The sequence below is a fragment of the Chenopodium album genome, chromosome 20, assembly GCF_948465745.1.
Source record: "Chenopodium album chromosome 20, dcCheAlbu1.1, whole genome shotgun sequence".
In the NCBI taxonomy this organism is placed as follows: Eukaryota; Viridiplantae; Streptophyta; class Magnoliopsida; order Caryophyllales; family Amaranthaceae; genus Chenopodium; species Chenopodium album.
The window spans coordinates 42,064,144-42,083,270 of NC_137853.1; the positions used below are offsets into that span (position 1 = coordinate 42,064,144).

Consider the following 19,127-nt stretch of genomic DNA (forward strand, 5'->3'; position numbering starts at 1 on the left):
GGTTGGTACTCGTAGCAGTTAAACATATTCATTTCAGTGCCGCCAATCAATCGTCTCGTCGGTGTTCTCTCATTCTCTCTCCTGCCTTCTCAGATCTTCTTCCTTAAGGTACTTCCCCGCTCTCTTTTATTTTATTTTATTTTTTAATTTTTTAATTTTATTTTTTGGTTTTTCGGAATGTTTAATTTGCTTATCATTTTACTTATTTTTGATTCAACGTTTGTTTGGTGAAAATGATAGATTGTTAATGGTTAAATCTATTATCATAGAATTCGTTTCATTAGGTTATAGAAATGGAATCTGTTTATTTATTGATTTTCGTTTTCGGAAAATGAATCTGAAGATCTGATTTCATACCAATTTGTTTCGATTTTGGTTCTAGACTTGACAGTGGATAACGTTTTATACGAGGTTTTATTTTGGATTCATGAGGTTTTAGAAATTAAACTTGTATTTGAAGCATAAAAGAAATGGTACGTAATTTTGATGGTAACATCTTATCTTATGCTATAACAATGCTATAGCTAATTAGTTAGGTTGTTGACATGAATTCTATTTGATTAATTTAGGAAATGGAGACCTTCCTATTCACCTCGGAGTCTGTGAACGAGGGACACCCCGACAAGCTATGTGATCAGGTCTCTGATGCAGTCCTCGACGCTTGCCTTGCCCAGGACCCCGACAGCAAGGTTGCTTGTGAAACTTGCACCAAGACTAACATGGTTTTCGGTGAAATTACCACCAAGGCCAATGTAGACTATGAGAAGATTGTCCGTGACACTTGCCGCTCCATTGGCTTCATCTCTGATGATGTCGGTCTTGATGCCGACAAATGCAAGGTCTTGGTCAATATCGAGCAGCAGAGCCCTGACATTGCTCAGGGTGTCCATGGCCATCTCAGCAAGCGCCCTGAGGAGATCGTTGCTGGTGACCAAGGCCACATGTTTGGCTATGCCACCGACGAGACCCCTGAGCTTATGCCTCTAAGCCATGTTCTTGCCACCAAGCTTGGTGCTCGCCTCACTGAGGTTCGCAAGAATGGCACTTGTTCATGGCTCAGACCTGATGGTAAGACTCAAGTCACCGTTGAGTACTACAATGAGAATGGTGCCATGGTACCCGTCCGTGTTCACACTGTCCTTATTTCCACCCAGCATGATGAGACTGTCACCAATGATGAAATTGCTGCTGACCTTAAGGAACATGTCATCAAGCCTGTCATCCCTGAGAAGTACCTTGATGACAAGACCATCTTCCACCTTAACCCATCTGGCCGATTTGTCATTGGTGGACCACACGGAGATGCTGGACTCACTGGCCGTAAGATCATTATTGACACATATGGTGGATGGGGAGCTCATGGTGGCGGTGTGTTATTTTAGATGAACTACTACAAGAGGGGGGTGAATGGTAGTAGGTTCCAATCGCGGAACTTATGCGGAAATAAACAATTAAAACGTAAAGGAACTTAAAGCACACAGCAAGTTTTACGAAGAAACCATCCAGTGCCCAACTGGAAGTAAAACCTCGGCCCTGTTGGGACTTATAAACAAATTCCACTATAATAGGCAACTCTCCTAGTACAACCTATTACACAGACCTTTGATTTGCAAGTTCCACCACGGACACTTGACTCTATGATAGGACACCTCCTACTAGATCTAAGACACCTCTCAGGACCCTTTTTCTCCCTTAACCCAAGACACTTCCTAGGTGACCCAAGGCACCTCTCAGGTTCCTTTCACTCACTGTGCACTCACAGCTATCACTCGAATTTTACGAGATTTCAAACTCATCACTTGCGTGAATTTAAGAGAATTCACAATCTCACCCCAAAATACAAAACACTCAAAACCCTTTTTCCCATTACAAGATCTCATTGAATATCCCTAAATACATATCTATGAATAAAAAGATAAAACTAATATGTTGGACACTCGAGACCTGTCTGGAACTCATTGGACGTACTGTAACCAAAACCTGATAGGAACTTTGACCAGGAGAACTGACTTAGCTTCATGGTGAAGGATAAAACCATTAAGCACGACCACTACACTTCGTCAGCCTCGACTTTGAATGAATACATATGAGCATATTTATAGTACACTCGAATTATTCATTTCATCTTGAAAAAGATAGATTTTCTGAAAAGATAAGTTTAAAAAATATTTTCTAAAAACAAGTTTTCCGAAAATATATCTTTTTGTAAAGAATAAAATCTGTCAATAATAATAAGATAAACTTAACATAAAATCAAATTTTATTCCAATCTTATCTTTTAGTTTAAAAATATTTTTTAAACAAAATTTATCTTTTTCTAAAAGGGATTAATTAGAAGATAAATATCTTTATTCAGTAAAACCAAATCCCTAAAAGATATGCACGTATTAGATAAATATATATATCATTAAAACCGATTTTTAACGACGTGCATACTTAAGTTCCTATTAGGTTCCTGAACTCTGACGGTCTCTGAGTTCCTGACAAGTCAGTTACTCTAATTTTATTGACTGTTTGGAGTTCACCTTGGTTCTATATAAACTTGTTCCAGACCGACTTTTATGTCCAACATACTTACATGAATCCTAGAGCAATATACTTCTATTTCTCTGTCTTCATGTTGCTTCTCTGAAACTCTTGTTCTGGAATCTTGTAGTCTTGATATATTCTGGATCTTAGGGTTTGCCCCAGCATTACACCGGAACTAGGTCGTTACAACCCGTTTCGAAGTTCCTGTTAAGAAACTTCTGGAAGTTCCATTTCTGGAACTCTTCTTCTAACTTTACTTGTATCCTCATGGATCTTCTAAAGTTCCTCTATTTCACTTCCTACTTCAGCCCTCAACGCTTACTGAACCTGCAAACATCACAACACTAGAAAATCCTTATTAAATGGAAGTTTGCTCAATTCTTAACATCATCATCAAAACCTCATAAGAGTCAACAAGTTGCCCCTTTTTAATGATGACAAACCGAGCAAACTTCTGAGGATAACAAAGTAACTCAGAAGGTTAGTTTTTTCATTTATAAAAACAATAAAGAAAACTAAACTAAATTAAAAGACTCCTACACATACATGACCTATATATGTATAGGATACTTACCTTATGAAGCTAACATATGCAAACACATGTTTACACTGTTACCTTTATGGTTCCTTAGCCATCATTATGCTTATCAACCATAACACTTATCGTTGTTCTTGTTCCTCTATTGCTTATCCTATATTGCTCAAGTTCCTTACATATATACCTGTCATTACTCAGGTTCCTTGTATCCTGTTCCAAGCATAACTTGTTCTTTCTATGCACAACTTAACATACACGTTAGATAGATAATCATCATTAGTTTATAATCATCAAAACCTAATTGCTCAACACGGTGCTTTCTCTGGCAAAGACCCAACCAAGGTGGACAGAAGTGGTGCCTATGTTGTCAGACAGGCTGCTAAGAGCATCGTAGCCAATGGGCTGGCTAGAAGGGCTATTGTGCAGGTATCTTATGCCATTGGTGTTCCTGAGCCTTTGTCCGTATTTGTTGACACTTATGGAACTGGAAAGATCCCTGACAAGGAGATCCTTAAGATAGTGAAGGAAAACTTTGACTTTAGGCCGGGAATGATCTCTATCAACCTCGACCTCAAGAGAGGTGGCAATGGCAGGTTCCAGAAGACAGCTGCATACGGGCATTTTGGAAGAGATGACCCTGACTTCACTTGGGAGGTTGTCAAGCCCCTGAAGTGGGAGAAAACTAATGCCTAATGCTGCTGCCTGCTAAGCAACGCTTCACTATCTGGCAGCTGGGAGCTGCAGATTTTGCATCTCTGACTGTTACTGCTGCTATATAATGTTCTTATATCCTGAATTTTTTATTATTTTTTATTATTTAATTTTTCCATTGAAATTGTTTCCAATTTCGACTTGATTCTTGAACCATTTTTAAAAAGGTGGATTACTGTTTTCATTTTTGGAATTATGAGTAGCATCAGTTTAGGTAGAAAGCATGGTTTGGCTTAAGCCTTTCAATTTACTCGTAATAGATTATGTCACATCATTGAGAGGAACGAAAGTGAGAGCTAGTAGGTCTACATGGTATGTGTTGACCGGGTACATAATGAACTTCCTATGGTCACCGTGACATTTAGGTGACTAAATATTGAGTGTATATTGTTCAAACTCATATGGTGGTGAGGGGATGCATTCTTGGGCAGTACTTCTGTCCACCTTGAATGAAAAAAGGTCGAGCTACATCCTATCACCCCATGAGGCCATGAGACCTCGACAGGGTACCTGAGTGACTAAATGGAATCATCTATTTTGTCTCTTAAATAGTCCTTAACAATTTAGCTGAATACATTCCTGACTCTCAACATTGACTTATGGTCTTACCGTGACAATTATGTGATTGAATTATATGGCTCAAAACAATCTTTAGTAACCCAGGATGTATTTACCGCCATTGTTTAATTTTTAGCACCGATTTTTTAATCTCTAAAAATGCTCTGAAAGCATAGATTATAGACTTCAATTTTGGTGTATTTTAACTTTTCAAGACAACCTAAGAATAGGAGTCTAGTCTCTTCCTCTGAATATTAGAACCCCACTTGCCTAAATGGTTGTAACCATATCTTTTGTGTCTAACTATCAATTTAGCCAATTTTGTAAATGATTACTAGCATTAAATCTTAATCATATACAGTTTTAAACAACCTTATTATTACCCAATGATACATCCCCACCATCGATTGATTTTTGACACAAGGTTTTAAGATCTATAAAAATGGCATTAAAGTGGTGATTATATTTCTATACATATAAATTCTAGATAATTTTTTTTTTTTACTTTTTTAAGACATTAATACTACCTCCGTTTCATATTAAATGCAACGATTTGACATAAAATAAAGAAAAAAAAAATCTAACCGTTACAAATTATGTGAAACAGAGGTGATATAAAACACGCCAAGTCACTTCCTATGGTGATATAACTTTTTTCTACATACTGAAAACTTCGATAATAAAATGGTAACTGACTAACTTTTTATATTGATGTCTCATATCCTTTGTTAGTTTGTCACCATCATCATTCATCAACACAATAACATTATTTTAAATCCGTTGTACACATAAGTACAATACCCTTTGCCAATTAATTAATAAGCCTAAGGTGACCTGAATAATTAATACGTAGTATAATTAATCCAAGTAATTGACTTGACATAACTTGAACACTCTAATCCAAGCTAACCCAAGTGCGTCTTTTTCCTCTTTCCTTGCTCTTCCTTCACAACTGCGATCGTACCGCTATCATGATGCCAATCTTGAGAAATTTAAATTAATATCCCTTCAATTAATCCTATAGCAAAATTTAACATATAAATTATTGGAAGAATGAGGGTGATTAAATTGCTAGGGCATTCATTAAGATCATTTACAATTAGTTTACACTCAAGCAGATCTAACCCCAACCTTAGCTTCTACTAAATCATGAAATGTAAACAAAAAAAACATGGGAAACACGGAAGGAAAAATAAAAACACGGAAGAAAAGAAAACATTTTTAAGTTCTTAAATAGAAGATATGATGGCCAACATTGTTCAAACTAACAGCCCCATGGGCAAGAAATATGATTCTAGCATACCCGGTGACCAAAGGAACTAACACGGACAAAACCTTCACCTCCAGGTCCAAATCCACTACCAGGAGTGGTTAACACATGAGTCTTTTCAAGAATCTCACTGAAAACATCCCAAGAACTTCTACCAGGAAAGTGCACCCACACATATGGCGCATTTGTCCCCCCATATACATTAAAACCAAGGGACTTGAATGTATCCACTATTATGTTAGTATTTTCTTTATAGAAACCAATGACTTGCTTCATTGCCTGCAAAATGTTCAAACTTGAATTCTTGGCTTTTTAATAAAAGGACAAACTACAAAAATACCATTCGAAAGACTACAAGTACAATCCAAAGAAAGCTGAGCTGTGTAAGGACATATGTGTAGATGTGAACTTCTGACAATATCTCTCTAGACTAACATACAAAGACTTAAATATACAAGCACGCTGAGTAGAGAAGTTTAGCCAATTAGCCTGCGACCTCAGGTTTGAACACTATAGACCTTATCCATAGATCTTACATGCTATTTACTCAAACAGAAATAGTGAAGGACAAACTAAAAAAACTTGTTCTCTAGATGAACTTAATTGAGATTAGCTTATTTTTACTGATTTTGTTCTTAAATAGGATGAAGAGAACAGAGTCAAATTCATAAGTTTCACGCACAATGTCACATACTCACAAGTCACAACCATACCATGTTCAACTACTCTGTTTCTCAATGCATGTGCAAATTACTCTCAACATATTAACATAAAATAATCATGGTGGGTTTTATTTGATTCGTTTATCAATATTCAATTGCTGAATTTTTTTAATTAATATGCAACTATAGATATTTGTGGTCAAAGTAATGCATTAGCAAGCATGCACAATCAAAATAGGAAGGACATTTAGGATCGAAGGGAGTATTAAACTAAATTTTGAAAGTGGATTGTTTTTTTTAGATAAGCAAAATTAGAAATGTGGCCAATTATATAAAGATGGAGTAATTGAAAATAAACTATTTTATCCATTGAGAAAAGTTGTCGTGAAGAGAAAAGATTGAGTGAAAGGGATTATACCCATAGCACTATTAGTAAACAAGAAGAATCTCAAGATGAACCAACTTGCCAGATTGTCTTAAAGAACATGTAAGAATATCTTACTACGGAGTACAAAAGATAGATTGAAGCAACAGTCCTATAATCCGTAAATTGAAAGCAAAGAAACTGACCTGGAGGCCTGGCCTTCTGGAGAAAGGCAAGCTAGACCACCGGCTTGGGATATGTTGGAAGCGCCATTGAAGCAAGTACTGACAATGCGATTAAAGTCCTTTGCCACGGGAAATCCATCTGAAAATAAAAGTTCTTTTGGCACAACAGTCCAGCCAAGACGAACACCAGTAAATCCCGCATACTTGGAAAACGACGCTGTCTCAATAGCAACCTACACTTGCCATGAGAAAAATATGTCAACAAATTATGATTTCTGCAAGTGCAGATTAAGATATCTACTTTGAGTGATTGTAATTAACGGGCATAGAAAAAAAGATTTAAATTTGAAGATAACTTGAGCTCCAATAATTGCTTAATTAAATTTCTGCATTTAGGTGTAATTTTGAGCTGTTGAAATACAAACAGGTAAAACAAATAATTCCATTCATCTGTTTGACCATGATTTTTTTTTTTTTAAAGCAAAATTAACCAAATAATAACTGCCTTTAGCATTCTCCATTGATGTATACTCCGAAACCGCTTCTCCATTGATGAATAGACTTGCCAATATTTACAGCCTTAACACTTTCACAGGTGGTTTTGATGGGTAATTGAGAATGAATTTCAACAAATATAACGTTAGGAGTTCAATCGATCAAATTAATTATACAGTATAATCAAATAGCATCAAATATATTCATGGTAGCATTAGATCACAAAAAAAAAAGGAAGAAAGTGCAGAGGAGAAGATGATTGATGGAATTTTGGCAACAAGCTTTAATTTTGGAGTATTAATATGAAGATTAGAGAGTCTAGAGCAGAAGGGGATCGATATTGCAAATTTGCAATTAAAAAAAAAAAAAAAACTAAGTCAACTTAAATCAAATACATGAAATTTATAATGACAACGGTGTAGATTTAATAATTACAATGGCTACAATATTATTGTTGTTGGATATTTATGTTGTAAATATTTTAATTAGTATTAATGAAGAATTATGAAGAATAGTGTTGTATGACAAATTGTATGTTTGGATAATTGTAACTCTTCATTGGTAATTGTTAATATGGATAATTGCATTATTTCATTATTTACTATTCATTAATTATGATGGATAATTGTATCTTTTCATTACTTGCGTCTTTTCATCCATGTTTCTTTGTCTATAAATAGTTGTTGGTTGTTCTCATTTATGAATACAGAATATAAGTTTTATTTACTCTCTCAAGAAATACATGCATATAGTTGCGGTTACTCTAAACTAGTTTGTTTGCTGGTTTCTTATATTTACAATACCATTTTATAAGAAACGAAACCCGTTCTATCCTGGGAGACAATTGCTTAATAACCTTGGGTATCGTAGAGGGAGCAAAATTGTCTTAAGGACACAACGCAATTTGTTAGGCTCGGGTTATAAAAATAAATATTTTTGAATCAAGTATAAAGGTATGTAAAATATTCAGTTAATCTATTTTATGCACTAGATATTATTAGTTGATTTTTGATACTAGTTTCGTGTAGTATCATTAACAATCTTAAGACAATTTTCTTTTTTTTTTGTTCTTTAGCATTTCGTATTAAAGTGCCATGAGAGTTTAGAAGTAAAGTTCTAAACTTTGTTCCGATTATTATTCATGCAACTTGTTTGGGATTTGCATGTATTAAATTATTAAGAAGTAAAGTTTTTATGTTTATTTAATTTTTTCTTTTGTTGTTTTATTATTGTCGGTCGTTGACGTTGCGTAAAATACTACAATCTAAATTCTTGGTTAGGTGGAGTTTATTTATATATTTTTTAATTAATTAACTCTTATCTAGTGTGGTGCATGTGATTATTTATTTAATCATATTTTCTATTTTTGTGATAGAAATGGCTACAAACACCAATTTGGTTACTCCTTTGCCTACTGTCAACCATGGGGAAAAGCCAGAAAAGTTCAATGGAACTGATTTTAAGAGATGGCAACAAAAAATGTTGTTTTATTTGACTACATTGAACTTGGCGAGGTTCCTCACAGAGGAAGCCCCTAAGTTGAAGGATGGAGAGGCCGACAAAGATAAGGTCGCCGCCATAGATGCTTGAAAGCATTCCGACTTTTTGTGTCAGAATTATGTACTTAATGGTCTTGACAACACACTTTATAATGTGTATAGTCCGATTAAAAACGGCAAAAGAATTGTGGGAAAGTCTAGACCATAAGTACAAGATAGAAGATGCTGGTTCAAAGAAATTCATTGTTGGAAAATTTTTGGAGTTCAAGATGGTGGATAGTAAGACTGTAATGAGTCAAGTCCAAGAACTCCAATTAATTATCCATGAAATACATGCTGAAAATATGACTTTGAGTGAGTCTTTCCAAGTGGCTGCTTGTATAGAAAAATTGCCACCGTCTTGGAAAGATTTTAAGAATTATCTTAAACATAAGAGAAAGGACATGTCACTCGAAGATCTTATTGTTCGGTTAAGAATCGAAGAGGATAATCAAAAAGCCGGTGGCAACACTATCATGTCTTCCAAGGCCAATGTGGTTGAAGGTTCTTCAAAAAACCAAGAAAAGAAAGCGTACTAATGATGACTCCAACCAAAGCCACAAAAAGAAGTTTAAGGGTAAATGTTATGGGTGTGGTAAACTTGGTCACAAGGCCAAAGATTGCAGGAATCCCAATAAGAAAAAGAAGAATGCCCAAGCTAGTTTGTGGAGGTTGATAAGATCTCTGAAGAACTTGATGATGTACATCTTTCAGCAGTGATATCGGAGTGCAACATGGTAGGGAATCCAAAAGAATGGTGGATTGATACAGGTGCAACCCGTCATGTTTGTGCAAACAAGTCAATGTTCTCATCCTATACCCCTGCATTGGAAGGAGAAAAATTGTACATGGGAAATTCTTCAACTTCTATAGTTGAAGGAGTTGGAAAAATAGCACTAAAGATGACTTCTGGCAAGACAGTGACGCTAAATAATGTGGTCCATGTGCCTGACCTTCGCAAGAATTTAGTGTCTGGATCATTACTTAGTAGGAATGGTTTTAAATTGGTCTTTGTATCTGATAAGTTTGTACTTTCTAAGAATGATATGTATGTAGGCAAAGGCTATCTTAGTGATGGCTTATTTAAATTAAATGTAATGACTATTGTAACTAAGGATGACAATGTTAATAAGACTGCTACTTCTGTTTATTTGCTTGAGTCTTCTTATTTATGGCACTCAAGATTAGGCCATGTTAATTATAATTCCTTACGGAAATTAATTAGCATGGAAATATTACCATATTTTGATTGTTCAAAAAGGAAATGTCAAGTGTGTGTTGAATCTAAATTTACTAGACAACCGTTTCATTCAATTGATGGAAGGAATACCGAACCTTTAGATTTAATACATACTGATTTATGTGACATGAAATCACTGCCATCTAGGGGAGGTAAAAATTATTTTGTAACCTTCATAGATGATTGCAGTAGATATTGTTATGTCTATCTTTTGAGTAGTAAAGATGAGGCTATCGGTGCCTTCAAAAACTACAAAAATGAAGTTGAAAATCAATTGGGTAAGAAGATTAAAATAATCAGAAGTGATAGGGGTGGTGAGTATGAATTTCCTTTTGAGGAAATTTGTTCAGAATTTGGTATTGTACACCAAACCACTGCTCCTTATGCACCGCAGTCTAATGGAGTAGCGGAAAGAAAAAATAGGACATTAAAAGAAATGATGAGTGCTATGTCCAATAGTTCTGGTTTACCAAAAAATTTGTGGGGTGAGGCTATTCTAACTGCTAATTATATACTTAATAGAGTGCCTCATAAAAAGACACAAAAAACACCCTATGAATTATGGAAAGGAAAGAAGCCATCCTTGAAATATTTTCGAGTGTGGGGGTGTTTAGCTAAAGTTTCAGTTCCTAAGCCTAAAAAGGTGAAATTAGGACCGAAAACTATAGATTGTGTTTTTATTGGATGTGCACTGAATAGTAGTGCATATCGGTTTTTGGTATACAAATCAGAAATAGAAGATATACATGTCAATACAATTATTGAGTCAAGGGACGCTGTGTTCTTTGAAGATATTTTTCCGTATAAATCTGAAAAGGGTGACAATAGTCATAAAGATGGGTCAAATAGGAAAAATAAAAGACCTCGAGATATAAAGAGTCTCGAAATAGAGGAGCCTAGACGTAGTAAACGACAAAGGACTTCTACGTCATTTGGTCCAGATTTTCTAACTTTCATGTTAGAAGATGAGCCAAAAACTTTTAAAGAGGCTATGTCGTCTCCAGAATCCTTTCATTGGAAAGAAGCTGTCAATAGTGAAATTGAATCCATAATGCATAATAATACTTGGGAATTAACAAATTTGCCATCTGGTGTTAAGCCCTTGAGTTGTAAATGGATTTTTACGAAAAAGAGAAATGTTGATGGATCTATTGACAAATACAAGGCAAGACTGGTTGTAAGGGGTAATAACCAACGAGAGGGACTTGATTATTTCGATACATATTCTCCGGTTACCCGAATAACATCCATTAGAATGTTAATTGCTTTTGGAGCATTAAATGGCCTTGAAATACATCAAATGGATGTTAAAACAGCATTTTTAAATGGCGATCTAGAAGAAGAGATTTATATTCAACAACCGGAAGGGTTTGTTGTTGCCGGACAAGAAAATAAAGTTTGTCGACTTGTTAAATCTCTTTATGGTTTAAAACAAGCACCGAAACGATGGCATAAAAAGTTTGATGATGTAATGTTGTCAAATGGATTTAAAATCAATGAGTGTGATAAATGTGTTTATATTAAGACCACTCATAATGGATATGTTATTGTGTGCTTGTATGTTGATGACATGCTTATAATAGGTAGTGATATTAATCATATTAATGTCACTAAGTGCATGTTAACTAATAGATTTGAAATGAAAGATATGGGTGTTGCAGATGTGATTTTAGGGATTAAAATTCATAGGACATCTGATGGTTTAGCTCTTTCTCGATCTCATTACATTGAAAAAGTTTTGAGCAAGTTTAAGGATTTTGGCATAAATCCCATGAGAACACCCATAGATATTAATTTACACCTTGCCAAGAACAACGGCCAAAGTGTATCTCAGAAAGAATTTGCTCGTATTTTAGGCAGTTTAATGTACATCATGAATTGTACTAGGCCTGATATAGCTTTTGCTGTTAGCAAATTAAGCCGTTTTACGAGTAATCCAAATGGAGATCACTGGAAAGCGCTAAAACGTGTATTGGGTTATCTAAGCAAACTCAAAATTTTGGCCTGCATTACACTAAATATCCTGCTGTACTTGAAGGTTATAGTGATGCAAATTAGATAACTGGCTCCAAGGATACGAAATCTACCAGTGGATATTTATTTACACTAGGTGGAGGGGCAGTATCTTGGAAGTCATCTAAGCAAACTTGTATTGCTCGATCTACCATGGAGTCTGAATTTATTGCTTTAGATAAAGCTGGTGAAGAAGCTGAGTGGCTTCGAAATTTTCTAGAAGATATTCCTAATTGGCCAAAACCTATGCCTGCTATTTGCATACATTGTGATAGTCAAGCAGCTATTGGAAGGGCAAGGAATGTCATGTATAATGGAAAGTCTAGACATATACGTCGTAGACATGATACCATTAGACAACTACTCTCTAGTGGAATTATCACGTTGGACTTTGTAAGGTCAAAGGATAATATTGCGGATCCGTTAACAAAAGGCTTAACTAGAGAGCTAGTGGATAAGTCATCAAAGGGAATGGGGTTAAGACCTATCAATTAGTTATTATAGCGGCTACCCAACCTAGTTGAATGGAGATCCCAAGATCTAGGTTCAAAGGGACAACCAAGTTATGATAACTGTAAAAGCACAATAGAGTACAAAACTCTAATCCATTCCTATATGTGACAATGGTGCTATACATGAAAGGTTAAGTTTAAGCTTAATATTAAGCTTAGATTTTTAATGATTTCTATTGGAAGGTATAGAAGTCACCTATGTGAGTGTGAGGACGGGCCGCCTCTATGAGAATTTAGAGGTCGAATTCTCTAACACACTTGCAAAACCAGGAGTGTCCATGGCCAAAACGGTCACGAACATGAGAACAAACTGTTTTAGAGAAATATTTGTGTGATTTCTATTGTCTTAGCTTACATTTCAAAGTTGGCTGTTCAAAGTTGAAAAATACTACTGATCGACTGAGTAAGCTCGATGGACTTCACTAGGGGTGGTTCAAAGTCTTTGACTACTATTCCCAATGCACATATTTTTCGTTGAGTAACCGCAAATTGCATAACATACCTTGATGTTTCATTATGAGTCTTTCTCATTAATGTGGGGGATGATTGTTAGATTTCAATTGTTTGTGAATGAGAAATTCTTCATTAATGTGGGGGATTGTTGGATATTTATGTTGTAAATATTTTAATTAGTATTAATGAAGAATTATGAAGAATAGTGTTGTATGACAAATTGTATGTTTGGATAATTGTAACTCTTCATTGGTAATTGTTAATATGGATAATTGCATTATTTCATTATTTACTATTCATTAATTATGATGGATAATTGTATCTTTTCATTACTTGCGTCTTTTCATCCATGTTTCTTTGTCTATAAATAGTTGTTGGTTGTTCTCATTTATGAATACAGAATATAAGTTTTAATTACTCTCTCAAGAAATACATGCATATAGTTGCGGTTACTCTAAACTAGTTTGTTTGCTGGTTTCTTATATTTACAATACCATTTTATAAGAAACTAAACTCGTTCTATCCTGGGAGACAATTGCTTAATAACCTTGGGTATCGTAGAGCGAGCAAAATTGTCTTAAGGACACAACGCAATTTGTTGGGCTCGGGTTATAAAAATAAATATTTTTGAATCAAGTATAAAGGTATGTAAAATATCCAGTTAATCTATTTTATGCACTAGATATTATTAGTTGATTTTTGATACTAGTTTCGTGTAGTATCATTAACAATTGTAGCCATTGCAAAATTGTCCCTAAACAAGTAAACATTGCACAAAAAAACAATTACACCATTACTTTTACAGGAACTCAACATCTCTTTTCAGACTACATTTTAGGTGTTTCACAAGGTTTTTAAAAATTCTAAAGAATTTCAATTCAATCAATGTATGCAACCAAAAACAACAACAAAGATAAGACAACCCCATAAGTCATCCAAATCAAATTACATATATTAGATCAAAGCAAACCCATAAAAAAACAATAATAAATAGTCAATTAGACTATTGTCAAATTACACTATATGTATAAACTAGATAATACATGAAATTAAACACTATATGAAATTAAACACTATATGAAATTAAGCCCTAAATTGTCAAATTAATACTCGAGGATCATAAAGAAGTAACACTACCTGGAAGAAAAGCTGATTCAATGGAGGAAAGCTCAGATTAATCTTCAATGCCGACCGAAATCCTCATCCGCCATAGAAGCAACATAACTCAAGAACACCCAGTGGAAAAAAAAGAGAGAGAAATCTGAAAAAACGAAATTGCTTTGGAAAAGGAGATGGTAAACTCAGAGTATAGCTTCAATGGTGGAGATGGAGAAATAGAGAGAGCAGGAGGAGAGAGATAGCAAAGGTTTTCCATAAATAAATGGAAGAGCTTGAAATGGGGAAAAGAGATGACAGAGAAAGAGTGCAAAATGAATGGAAGGGAGGAAAAATGGAAGAAAGTATAATTTAGTGACTCAATAAATTAAATGAAAATGCACCCAAATGCAAAATAATGAAATATCCAAACTCTCCAAATTTTGCCGAATAGTGAATTTCATTGACTTCACACTCATCTCACTATTATTTTCATGTTTGACACCTTTACACTTTTTAATGGATAGGTAAGGATAATATAAGCTAAGAGGCGCACAAAAATTCGTGCGTGTGAATCTATAAGTTTAATCATCTGTTTTATTATAATGAAAGGTTTTTTATTTTTTTTTAATTTCAAATGTTAGTTTTTTTAGATGGTACGAGTAGTTTTTTTTGGTAGTTTAAGAAAGACAAAAATAAAAGGGGTATTTTGAAAAAGGGAAATTTATTATCTAAAACTCCCCTTTCACTTTATATTTTTTTTTTTTAAAAAAAAAAAAAAAAAAAAAAAATCAAAGGTAGAAAATGAATAAATAAAGCGTGTGGGGGCAGTAGTAATGGGCCCATGGGCCGGGAGGGTAGAAGGTGACTGAGTATAGACTATATAGAGCGAAGGAAGGGGGAAGATACAATCGAAATCCAAAGAGCACGTCAGGATGTCAAAATCGAAAGAAGACCGGAGTCGTCTGAGAGAATCCATTCCAATCCACCAATTTAAGTTGAAAGACTACTCTCTCTCGTAGGTCGTAGCAGTTTATTTATTTAGCAGAAAGGAAACCCTCCCTCTTCACTTAATCACTTCACCCTAGAGATTAGAGAGTAGAGAGTAGAGAGTAGAGATTTAAAGAAGAGAAAAGTTATTACAGTGATTCGATTCGATTCGATTCGATGGGCGGAGAGGAGGGGGCGGATCAGTTGATGAACAACAGGGCCGATTCCGATTACAGAAAGGCGAAGACGTCGGTTTGGTGGGATATTGAAAATTGTCAGGTTCCTAAAGGATGCGATCCACATTCAATTGCACAAAACATTACTTCTGCACTTATCAAATTGGATTACGGCGGTTCCGTTTCCATTTCTGCTTACGGCGACACCAACCGTATTCCTTCTTCCATTCAACACGCCCTCTCCTCCACCGGCATCTCCCTCAATCACGTTCCTGCTGGTATTTCTCCTTTTCTTCCAACTTTTCCATATTCTTTTCTTTCTTCTCAATTTTCTTTTTTTTTTTTTTTACTATTGCTTAATTCTTTGCTTCTTCTCCTACTTCATACTTGTTTATCATTCCTATTTTCCTAAACCCTTGTTTTGTTTTCACGGTTCAGACTTAATACTTGTTTATTATTCTTAATTACGCCTCCACCTTACGCGAAGTAGATCTTCCAGGCTGTGTCCCTTTATAACATACTTGTTGAAAACTGAATTAGGGTCATTTTGTGAATATAGAAAAAAGTTAGGGATTACCATGGAGAATTTATCAGTTTATCCAAAAATTAGTGAATTATCAGAATGAATGTAGTGAGATAATAAACACAAGTTAATTGCTCTGCTAATTTGATATGGGGCAAATAAATTTGCTACTTTGTCAAGAGGACAAATGGTGAAAATCATTTTTTAGATGTATATATCTAATTTTTAGGGGCTGATTTAGACAGTGTTAAGGCTTCGGAGCTGAGCCGTGGGGGCTGGGTCTCCACCTGCCCTCCAGGACTCATACTCTCAAGTGTAGCATTTAGCAATTATACAAATTGTTTTTTTTTCTGCCTTTTCACCTTCTTGCTCTGAATATTCCTTTCTTATTTTCGCCTTCTAGTTCTGAGTTCTGTTTACAACTTTCACCAGGTGTTAAAGATGCCAGTGACAAGAAGATTCTAGTTGATATGCTCTTCTGGGCTGTTGACAACCCTGCCCCTGCTAATTACCTCTTAATTTCTGGCGATCGTGATTTTGCAAATGCCCTCCACCAGCTGCGTATGAGAAGATACAATATACTTCTTGCCCAACCCTTTAAAGCCTCTGCCGCCCTTGTTGCTGCAGCTAAAAGTGTGTGGTTGTGGACTAGTCTGGTAGATGGTGGCCCTCCTCGTACCGGAAATGACTCCCCTCCACCCAACAATGGTAATTATGATTCTACTAATAACAATAATTACTTCAACCCCCAAATTCCCGATAACCACCTTATTTCCGAACCTGTTCATTTACATGCCAAACATCCCATTGCTACTCCAAAATTTGACAACTCTGGGAGAATTGGGACAGGAGATACTAAATCTAAACCTATGTATGTCCGCAAGACCTCAAACCAGTCAAGTCTGCAAAAGGCCCCTAGCATGCCTTCCGGGGTTCTAGAAAGTAAGAAACTAGATTACCCTTGCCAGTTGGAGCATACTGAAGCACCAACAGTTAGGAAAGCCCCACATGAATTCTTTGGTGCTAACAAGCATATTGCCTCTGCAGGTCAGTTTGCTTCCGGCGGCTTCCCTAGCAATCTTGAATCTTCTGCTAGGAGTAAGTCTGACTTCATCTCAAATCAACGAGTTCAATATCCCTATCCATCTAGGCCAAGCAGTGCTCCTATACATTCTAATTCCGCAGCTGGAAATGCATATCCGCCTGCTGCAAGCAACTTCTATATCCATCCTTCAATGTCCAGATCTGAAGGTCCGCCTATCTCATCAGCTCCTTTCACTAGTGCTCCTGATATTGGTAAACTAAGCATATCTGAACACCCAAATTATGCCCGAAATCCTTCTAGTTTTCCACAGCAAGCTAGGGAAGAGATTAAGCATAAATCGCACAGGTATTCGAATTCCGCGAATCGTAATCCACCCAACAAAGGCCCTAATATGAACGCAAACCACTCCTCTCACCGAAAAGGACAATTATCTGTGCCTCCGCCTACTTCATCAGCCTTGCCAACTGCCAACGTTGTTTCAGGCACATCACCTCCCTCTGAATATGAGCAGGGTCTTGCTGGGGTTATCTTGCTTGCTTTAGACAGCCTTAGAAAAGAAAATATTGCACCCACAGAGGAAAATATAACTGATTGTATCCGTTTTGGAGATAATTCAAAGCACCATAATACTGACGTGAGGAAAGCCTTGGACTGTGCCATTAAACAGAACATGGTAGATAAACTACAGCTGGGTCAAGTTCAGCTATATGTTATAAAGAGTCAAGGGGTATGGAATTGTATAAATCCAATGAGTGGCTACCTTAACGACTACTCTAAGGAAACATGGGATAAAGTTCGGGAGTTTCTTATTTCTACTAAAGGACGATCCGCTATAATTGCTTCTGTGTGCAGGTAATAGTTACTCTCTCTGTAAGTTATAAGCAAAGGCTTTTTAAAAATTAATATCAGCTTATACTTATTCTGCCAGGTATGAAGCTGCATTAGTCTTGAAAAATTCATGCCTGCAAGATTTATCTCTGGGGCATGTGCTCCAGATACTGAACATGTTAATTACTAAAAAACAGTGGATCAAACACTCTACACCAGGATGGCAGCCAATTACAATTTCATTAACCCAGGGTGATGGTGTGACAACCAATGAAGCTGGTCCTTGATTGAAGATCTATTTATAGGCGATGGAAGGTAGTATCCAAATGGTAATTTTTTTACCACCGTATTTTCATTTCTTTCGTTGGTGGACTAGGAAAATGCCCACTTAGAGGTGCTTTGTAGATTTTTAAAGGGAACTTGTATATGGGTTTTAGTTTGCAAGGTTGGGTGGATGATACAAGTATATTTTGGTTTTATCAGTGGAAGCTTTTATCTTTCTTACACAAGGGGAAAGAGTACTTGGCAGTTTTCTCAGAGAATTAAGTTCTAAGGTGCGAGAGTGTACCATTATCTATTTTTTTACTCCTTCAAAGTAGGAGTATAGGTTCTGGACTTCAATATAAGTTATTGAGGCAGTTAACATTTGCGTCAGGCGTGTCAGCTTAGAGTATATAGGATATGGACTATGGAGCCAGCTCTGGATATCAGGGAAAAGATCAAGCAATTATGATGGAGACCTGAAGTGAAAACAAAATTGCTCTTTTAGATTTTATAGATATATAAAAGTTGTTCTGTTTTTGTTGATATCAATATGCTTCTTGCCTTATGACTGGTTCTCTGTGTGGACTCATAAAGCTTTGAGGCCATTTCTGTTGAAGCTTGGGGCAAGGTAGAAGTATAAGTAAATGAAGAAGGAAGCTATATCTCAACAATTTTGTGGATAACCCAATATGATGGACATGATTAAAGCTTGATGGCACTCATTAAGCACGCTGCTGGTTTTTGTGCAAACTTGTTGCATATGCTGTATTAAATCTTAGGTCAGGTTGACGTATTGGCGTTTCAGCTGAATGTTTTTTTTTTTTTTTTTTTTTTTTTTGCAATACTTTGTGAAATCCATTGTATCTGTATTGATGCTTATGATTCCCTTTTATCTCTTCCTTTTTTTTAATGTCAAATGTCTTATTAAATGTAATTTATCGTATGAGTTTATGAACATTGATCTTGTTACTGGTTTGTAAGCTGATTGTTGGATGCTTAGTGTCAGTTCTAGAAGTGTGATATTAGGACTTGTTTGGCTAGACTGGTAGACTAAGGGTATGTTCTCATACGATTATTATTTTCAGTTCAGTTTAATTCAGCTCTAATAAGTTCAGTTCAATTCAGTTCAGCTCCTAAT

At 35.7% G+C, this 19,127-nt stretch overlaps 2 protein-coding genes and 1 long non-coding RNA gene across 6 annotated transcripts; 2 read left to right on the plus strand and 1 right to left on the minus strand.

The window, feature by feature from the left end:
• On the plus strand, positions 1 to 3,775 carry LOC145597400 (S-adenosylmethionine synthase 2-like). The gene is made up of 3 exons (XM_081653558.1): positions 1 to 108; positions 570 to 1,366; positions 3,379 to 3,775. Exons 2-3 carry the CDS (start codon positions 573 to 575, stop codon positions 3,758 to 3,760), a joined length of 1,176 nt encoding a protein of 391 aa, XP_081509684.1. The 5' UTR covers positions 1 to 108; positions 570 to 572; the 3' UTR covers positions 3,761 to 3,775.
• A 1,238-nt stretch (positions 3,776 to 5,013) lies between these two features.
• On the minus strand, positions 5,014 to 14,622 carry LOC145598270 (uncharacterized). 2 transcript variants are annotated; one of them, XR_014103527.1, is made up of 3 exons: positions 14,206 to 14,622; positions 6,839 to 7,050; positions 5,014 to 5,354 (listed from the first exon to the last, which is right to left on the minus strand). It is a non-coding gene; the product is annotated as an uncharacterized LOC145598270 (long non-coding RNA). The 2 variants fall into 2 exon arrangements; XR_014103525.1 differs by lacking the exon at positions 5,014 to 5,354 and adding an exon at positions 5,547 to 5,885 and having other exon boundaries at positions 14,206 to 14,621.
• Positions 14,623 to 15,068: 446 nt separating this feature from the next.
• On the plus strand, positions 15,069 to 19,127 carry LOC145598269 (uncharacterized). Of its 3 annotated transcripts, none has more exons than XM_081654600.1 (4): positions 15,069 to 15,607; positions 16,285 to 16,794; positions 16,900 to 17,749; positions 17,826 to 19,125. In XM_081654600.1, the coding sequence occupies exons 1-4, from the start codon at positions 15,331 to 15,333 to the stop codon at positions 18,010 to 18,012; spliced, it is 1,824 nt and encodes a 607-aa protein (XP_081510726.1). In that variant the 5' UTR covers positions 15,069 to 15,330; the 3' UTR covers positions 18,013 to 19,125. The 3 variants fall into 3 exon arrangements, with proteins under 3 accessions (XP_081510726.1, XP_081510727.1, XP_081510725.1); XM_081654601.1 differs by having other exon boundaries at positions 16,285 to 16,560; positions 17,826 to 19,124; XM_081654599.1 differs by having other exon boundaries at positions 16,285 to 17,749; positions 17,826 to 19,127.